General features: G+C 39.5%; 1 protein-coding gene across 2 annotated transcripts in view; it reads right to left on the reverse strand.

Moving 5' to 3' along the window:
• Window positions 1-561: 561 nt before the first annotated feature.
• Window positions 562-8,542, reverse strand: part of RNF175 (ring finger protein 175) — a 43,114-nt gene continuing 35,133 nt past the window's right edge. For both annotated transcript variants that reach the window (XM_039234349.1, XM_039234350.1), the window contains exons 7-9: window positions 7,157-7,290; window positions 3,601-3,702; window positions 562-1,188 (exon numbers count right to left, since the gene is read on the reverse strand). In XM_039234349.1, the coding sequence (XP_039090280.1) occupies window positions 1,068-1,188; window positions 3,601-3,702; window positions 7,157-7,290 (357 nt within the window). In that variant the 3' untranslated portion in view covers window positions 562-1,067. The remainder of the gene's footprint in view (window positions 1,189-3,600; window positions 3,703-7,156; window positions 7,291-8,542) is intronic.

Below are 8,542 nucleotides of genomic sequence, written 5' to 3' on the forward strand. Positions count from 1 at the left end.
TATGTAAGAAGTACATTATCAGCCAAATCAGAGGTAGGATATGGATGGTGGGTTGTAACAAATATGTTGCCTGCATCAATGAGAAAATGATCACAAAGGGAAAGATGCAAAGCGTGCTCTATTTGTTTATTCTGTTCATATTAAAACCAAACATAAACAGAGAACAGACTTGAAAACTCCCTCAGTTGACAAAACCAGGTTAGTCATATGAGCAAAGCTTAATTTAGCTTATTTTGAAGACAAACAAGGCTAGCTTGACCAGGGTCACTTCTTGCTTCCATCTCTGAAAATCATAAGCAACATTTATTTATTTTTATTATTATTTTTTTTAACAAATAGTTTATTGTCAAATTAGTTTCCACATAACACCCAGTGCTCATCCCCACAAGTGCCCTCCTCCATGCCCATCCCCCCTCCCCCCCACATCCATCAGTCCTCAGTTTTTGTCAGCATTCAAGAGTCTCTCATGGTTTGCCTCTCTCCCTTTCCCCCACCATTTCCCCCCTTCTTCTCCCCCTTGTTCCTCAGTTAAGTTCCTCCTAGTCCTCCTATACGTGCAAACATGTATTTGTCCTTCTCTGCCTGACTTATCTCCATAAGCAACATTGAAATTATTCTCCCAAAAGTGAAAGGGGTGATCACTAACCAATTCCCTTTCATTTAAGAAAATTTCTATATCATAACCAATCACCATGAAGAATAAGCAGTCACTGCTTCCACACTACATAGGCCGCTTTATAACATACAGCTCTGAGCCTCATCCTATGTTTTGGTCTGGGTGCTCCCGGTTTGCAAACGATCTTCTTTGATGTGTGCATAATAAATTTTTACCAACTGGTACTTCACTGATTTATCAGTTTTACTTCTGTTTTTTTCTGAACTTTTCCTATTCAACTTCTCTCTAAATTCTTTCCACATAGACAGACTGCCTTATGGAAGGCTCAGTTCTCTAAACTCTTGGGATCATCTCTGAAATTAAAAACAAGAATATTGATATTAAATGTAGGATGGAGGATTTAAAAATATTTCAACATGCAACACACTGCTTCTCGAGTAACTCTGCTGTGCTATTCCAGCCCTAGTGAATAATTAATGCCTTGAACTATTCCAATCACCATAGGCTGCCAAGCCACCAAATAACGAAGCCAGTCCAGGATTTGTCCATATAAAAAGTGTGTGCGCTCCCAGCTAAATCTCAGTTAAGGAGGTTGCTCTATATACAGCCAAATAGCACAAATATTCATGAATATCATTTACAAATATACTAATGCAATGAGTATTTCCTTTCTTGTTAATTCTTTGTGCTCACCTAAAAGCCCCTTAAGATCGCTTCTCGGCCTTTTGGCTAAGATCAAGTGTAAAAGCCCCTTATGTGATTTTTATAGCATTTGGTTATCATTGTTATTAACATTATACCAAATTTCCAACAATAAACCGAAACAGTTTACAATAAAATCTCAAATTATTAAACAAGAATAAAAGGCAAGGGTCACAGACTAAAAGAGAAAGGAAGAGGAAGATGATGATACTGGAAAACCAAGGATCACGGAAGCTTCTGTAAGTGAGCTTTGGGCGCTCATTGTGTATTGAAAAGAAAACCATCACAGATAAGATATACTTTTTCCTGGTTTCTTTGATAAATTGTGCTAAGGGGATATAATTAATACATAATATCTATGATAGCAGCGTTACACACATAAAGACAAATAAATATTCCCCAGGAAGCTTTTCTTTTTATTGAGTCTCAATAAAAGGGGAACATGTAATAATCAAAAGCTTGTTCTCTCAAGACTATATGGAGTAACCAATTGTCCTTTGTTATTAAAAATTTTTAAATGTTTTTATTTATTATTGAGAGACAGAGAAAGACAGAGCATGAGCATGGGAGGGGCAGAGAGAGGGGGAGACACAAAATCTAAAGGATCTCCAGGCTCTGAGCTGTTAACACAGGGACTTGAATTCACAAACCTCGAGGTCATGACCTGAGCAGAAGTTGGATGCTCAACCTACTGAGCCACCTAGGCGCCCCGTCCTTTGTTATTTAAATGAGCATTTAAGGTGACATTTATGATCATATTATCACCAATGTTATAACAAAGATGTATATACTTAGTTTTAGAAGTTATTACCAAAAGCAGTTCGGGACTTGGTCTCCTCATATCAGAAGGGAGCTTCAGGGAGAGTGGATGCATGGGAAAGAGGGGGGAGTATCACACACCAGATGGAGCTGGTGGTTGCAGAGGTGCTCTCTGTTGCTGTGGCATGGCCCTAAGACACAAAGACCCATGGTGCCCCCTCCTCTGCTGCTCTAGTTGCAAATCTTTCCTTGATTTGCAGTCCTTAGAGAGGTGTGGGCATTGCTGCCAGCAGCCATTGTTAAAACTATATATTCAGGGTTGGTGAAGAGTAGGGAGAGAGGGGACAGGAAAGCGTCTCCTTCAGCACTGTAAAATCTGTGTGGTACACAGAAAGTATAGAAAGGCTGTCTCTTATAAGAAGAGACAGTACTTAGCAGGTTGACGCCAACCTCTCAACGTTTGCTGCTTTAGGTGGGGCTATGTTTCAATCCCATTTACCCCCCTGGAAGAGATATACAGTAAGACCTTGGACTGCGAGCAACTTGTTCTGTGAGTGTTCTGCAAGATGAGCGAACATTTCTAATAAATTTTAACTTGATAAATGAACATTGTCTTGCAATACAAGTAGTATGTGATGCCGAATGTCACATGATCACAACTGAGCCAATGGTTCTTGAAATTTGCTTTGGTATACAAATGGTTTGGATTACAAGCATGTTTCCAAATGAATTATGCTCATAAATTAAGGTTTTTACTGTATTATAGTCTTGAGCTGGTGGAGTTGAGGACTAAGTCTTTGTAGTCAATTCTGGATGGGGCCATTGAGGCTTCCTGTGGCCTCAGTTGGAAAACCCTGGTGTCTATAAAAATCCTCGCTGCTGCCATAAGCTGTCTGTAGTTCCTTATTTTCTTTCAATGTCATTATCACTAGGGTTTAGCCTAAGACAAGATGAGGCATGGCAAGGAATTTATAAGACCAAATCTAGGGAGAATATAACTTTAATCATTCCAGAAATAATAAAATTTGGTATACCTTAAAAATACTTTTCTATAAATTAGTTCACATTTGGGGCTTTTAAAATTTCATTTCCGGCCTATATATTGATCTACCCACCTATTCATCCCATCCACCCATTACCTGTTATCCATGTATCTGGCTACCTATCCATCCATCCATCCATCCATCCATCCATCCATCCATCCATCATCTATTTATATATCATCTATCTGTCTAATCCTTCCATATATCTACCTGTCTCTTGCAATATCCCATCGCATTTCCTTACAGTATAATATATGGACTATAAAGAGTATAATGTATCTTTTTTGGCATTTAAATTCCTAGCCAGAGAAGTAACATAGGCACAGGGGAGAAAAGAGACCAGGAAGTCATTTTGAAATAGATATGGGAAAATGAAGCTTTCAGCTAACACTGTAATGAAGATAATGAATATTTAGATTAAAGAATGCATTACCAGAAACACTTAATATTTCACAACTTTTTTTTTTTTTTAAAGGATACGGGTTACTGATCATCCTCTTCAAATCAACCTTCTCTTTGCAGTAAGGGCAAGTCTGTTTTTTACCAACTATACACCAACCTCGGATGCAGAATTCGTGAAAGCTTAGGCATCTTGTTAGGGAAGTTTCTAAATATTAAGAGGCAAGGTCTGCTTCATGATGGCATAATGGAAATGATCCCATCTGCAGGATGAAGTAGAGGGTGAGAATGGCGGTCATGACTTAACTGTGAACATCATTCTTCCAGGAAGATTCTGTAGGACAATGGAACCCTAGGACTGTGAACTTGCAGTTAGAGCTGTAATAGCTTTAGGAACCTGAAGGGTTTACATAGCTTCTTGGCCTTACTTGTTCTTCTTCTGCACTTGATTCTCCCAAGAATTAAATTAGATAAAGAATATGAAAGTGATGGTATGCCTGGGTGGCTTAGTCAGTTAAGCATCTTATTTAGTCTCAGGTCATGGTCTTGTGGTTTAAAGCCCCACGTTGGGCTCTGTGGTGACAGCTTGGAGCCTGGAACCTGCTTTGGATTCTGTATCTCCCTCTCTCTGTTCCTCCTCTGCTCACATTCTGTCTCTGTCTCTCTCTCTCAAAAATAAAGATTAAAAAAAAGAATACAAAGGTGCTTTTTTACCGTAATATTTTATGTAAACATCACACTGTATTAATGCATCTCCTTGCCTCACTGATGGTGCATTTCTCATGCATTTACCATAGCATTTCCCTATTCTACTTCTTGTGCATTACTCGTTACCTACTATGTAATCACACTTGTCTTAGGCACCTAGACAAGCTTAAGTTACTTGTAGTCATAAACCGTATGCTTATGGTGATTCCTATTAGCTTCATAAGTGTTATTTCATTATTTTATTACTGATAATGAGCCATTTATTTCTAATAGAATATAAACCTAATAAAATTCTGAAACACTAGGCATTTACAAATTCATTTTATATATTTCCCTGTCTAGAGAGCTTGGCCCTTTGCCCCCAAAGTTGAGAACAAACCGCGTGTTTTCCCATAGCACCAAGGAATTGTTCCTATTAGAGCTCATATCACACTGTATCATGACATTCTGTGTACATCCATGTCTCTCCCAGACCACATGGCACCTATGGGCCCAGGTCTCATTCTTCCTGTCCTTAGCACCTTAAGCAGTGCCTATGTGCCTATTTATTAAATAAATTATCTGAATGAGTCATGCAAAACCAACTACTTTTGCAAATATATTTTCTCAGGTTTCACAACATTGTAGATTTGGGCAAAATGAGATCCATCCTATTGATTTGTTTATTTCTACAGTTGTTTATTGATCCCAATGTGGCTTTTTGAATCAAGGTCACACGACTTTTCTGACTAGCTTGCTACATGTCCGTGTGAACAGTAATGATGTAGAAGTCTCCACCCTAATAAATGGGAGTGTAGAGCAGTCAAGGCCATGTATATAATTCCTCAATATTAGATCTGTATGTAACTAAGAGTTTCCAGTATTTAAAATTTTTGGAATTGGGTCACTTTTGCAATAGGCTTGGATTAGCATAAAGTGGTGTATTATAACAAAGATTTTATTTTAAAAAAAATTTTAAATGTTTATTTTTGAGAGAGAGAGAGACAGCATGACAGAGAGCATGAATGGGGGAGGGGCAGAGAGAGAGGGAGACACAGAATCTGAAGCAGGATCCAGGCTCTGAGCTGTCAGCACAGAGCCCGATGTAGGGCTCGAACTTCTGAACTGTGAGATCATGACCTGAGCCGAAGTCAGACGCTTAACCGACTCAGTCACCCAGCACCACATTATAACAAAGATTTTAAACCAAAACCCTTGTAACCTTTTATTCAAAAGGGCTGGAGTATGGCCTCAACTTCCAGATAGGTATAGAGTTGAGGAGTCATAGAGCCAGCATTGAAATGTCCACATCCTCTTCAATATTCTGTCTCATCTTCAGAATCTCAATGCTAAAAAGTCTCCAAGCTGGCAGAGTTGCTGCAGAGCAATACTCAGATTCCTTCCCCTGCCCCACCTTGTTAATATGACTCACATTTGCCTACTCCTTGCTAATATGACTCATGCTAAAATGGGCCATTAACAATACTACCTGCAAAGCAAATTTAAAAGTGACTACATTTTAGATTACATATGCACACATATACAACAATCCCTAAGGGCTTTTAAAGGTGGAGAGAGAAAGTATTTCTCCTTGCAAATGGCAGAAGGGGCTCTGATCCAACATTTGAAAAGTAAATCATATTTAAAACTAAGGCAAGATTTGGAAAATTTCTACCAAAGAAGGATACTTTTTTGGGAAAGGTATCACACTGGAAAACCACCATAGAACTGCATATGGGATACTTTTTTGTTTCTTACCTTAAAATGGTAAGGCTTAAATGTCAGGAGTAAGGTTTCCTATTAAATTTAAGATGCATTGACTCCATTTTTTAACTCTCAGGATTGAATAAATGGAATCTATCCAGATTAAATAGAACTGAATCATAGGCACTGCACATCTAGAGTATTACTGAGTTAGGTGGGCTTCAGAGGCAAAAGACAGATGGTTTAACTATCTCATAATGCCAGAGGCTTGACCTGAGTGTAAAGCAATATTATAAAATTGATATTATACTATAAAATAAAGACAAATGATACCTTCTTTACCCCTAGTTTTAGGAGAGAATTAAAATACTGATTGTTGGCCAACCCAAACACAACTTTGGTATCCAGAGTTACCTATTCAGGACACTTGATCCTAGATCTTTCCATATGTTGAGGTCTTCTTCAACAGTTATTGGAATTCTCAGAGAATGCTGGTTTCCAGGCCCAGGCTTGTCTGGATCTTAACACCTAAACATCCACCAGCCATTTGGGGCAGAACTCACAGACAGAAGAGCCAAAGGGTTCAAGAACTAGGTGCTCAAGTTTTGGTCCCTCCTTTTGTAACCTGAGTTGTCTTGCTGCTTGTGGCATTATCTTCTTTCCAAGACCAGAGCTGTACCTGGCTGACCCCACTATCACTGTTGACACAAGTAAGTTCCTAGGATTATTTCCAGGCAAAGCATACTTTGTTGTTTTGAGTCCTGCAAGATTCAGACAGAGGCTCCACCTGGATAGTCCTGAGTTCTTCCCTGAACCTGAAACTCTACTTTGTCTCATGCCCACATCTTTCTCTCCCAGGTCCTATGGCTCCTCTCCCAGCCCTAAGATCACTTACGGCTTTGCCAACTTTCCCAGCCAGTGTCTTATGTAGATGCTACTGCCTTTCTGTCCTGTGGCATGAAGATTCATTTTTACAAAGGAAGTCATTGGCAGAAGAGGTTCACCTCAAAAGTAGTTCATTAGTTAGCAAAGATTATTAGAAAGTCTCAGTAAGAGAGATGGTGGAGGATAAAGACCTAGGGTTAAGGGATGGGAGCTAAGCAAGGCAGAGGAGATGGGGCCAGGAGGAGGGGAGGAAGGTATGAGACAGTGCTCCGTGACTTGTCATGACCAACAAAGATTATTTGAAAATTTCCTCCCATCATTGGCTTGATGAAGCTCATATGGTTTCCTGTGAAAAGGATACACATGATTGCATGAGAGCTGGTAGGTGTTTTCAATGAGCCCTTCTTCATTGAGCTCCACAATGATCTTCTGCCCACAGACGGCACAGACATTGTCTGACAAGCTCCTTGTGGGCATCCCACTGACGCTGTAGAACTGTTGGGGGAAATGCACAGAGCTCTGTTAGAAAGGAGAGCACATACCATTCATTCTCTGAACACAGGAACACCATTTCCAGACTCTGGGACATAAAGTCTTCTCTGCCTCTTCATTGGTTTAGAACTTGAAACACTTTTCCCCATAGGAACGCTTCAGTGTGGTTAGGGTCTTCAGGCAAAACCCCACTGAACTCCAAATAGACCCAGAGCACATTGCTAATTATAACCTCTAACTTAACCTCCCCACTGAGGAATCCTTCAAGAGGAAAGGTTTTTATCCAGGGCTGTAGTTCAGAGTCACCCAGGAAGCTTTTTAAGCTTACCCATAGCCCGACCCTTTCTCTTTTTCTGGAGACTCTGATTCACAGATCTGGAGTAAGCTAGCACATCTCTATACTGTTTACTTCCCATGTGATGGGAGGGAGCTTATAGACTAATCCCATTGGAAAGCAACGCTTTCAGAATTCTAACCTGGGATACCTGCGTCTTTCCAGTGCTGCGGATGAAGAGTGATTCCAATATTGGCAGCACGTTAGAATTCCTAAGAAGCTGTTTTTTAAAAAACAAATATTTAATTATTGTTTTATATGTAAAGGAAAGATATGAAGATAGTACAAGTCCCTATATTCCTTATGCCCCATTGCCCCTATTATTACCATCTTACATTAGTATGGTGTCTTTGTCACGATCAATGAACCAATATTGACACTTATTATGAAATAAAATACATACTTTATTCAAATTAGATTTTTAAAAATTTTATGTTTTATTTTATATTTGAGAGAGAGAGAACGACAGAGTGTGGGTGGGGGAGGGGCAGAGAGAGAGAGAGGGAGACCCAGAATCGGAAGCAGGCTCCAGGCTCTTTGCTGTCAGCACAGAGCCCCATGCAGGGCTCGAACTCATGAGCAGTGAGATTATGACCTGAGCCAAAGTCAGACGCTTAACCGCTTAACCGACTGAGCCACCCAGGTGCCCCTATTCAGGTTAGAGTTTAAAAAATGAATGTCCTTATTCTGTTCCAGAATCCCATTCGGAATACCACCTAGTTGTTATGTTTCCTTAGGCTCCTGTTGGCTATGGTGGTTTCTCAGACTTCACTTTTTTTCTATGACTTTGATGGTTTGGGGGAGTATTTTGTGAAATATACCTCAATAGGAATTTAGCTGACATTTTTCTCTTGATTACACTGAGGTTACGGGTTTTAAAGAGGAAGATAACATTCTTTTTTTTTTTTTTTTTTTTTTTTA

This window comes from Hyaena hyaena, unplaced genomic scaffold, assembly GCF_003009895.1.
Source record: "Hyaena hyaena isolate Hyena2069 unplaced genomic scaffold, ASM300989v1 scaffold_89, whole genome shotgun sequence".
Taxonomy (NCBI): Eukaryota; Metazoa; Chordata; class Mammalia; order Carnivora; family Hyaenidae; genus Hyaena; species Hyaena hyaena.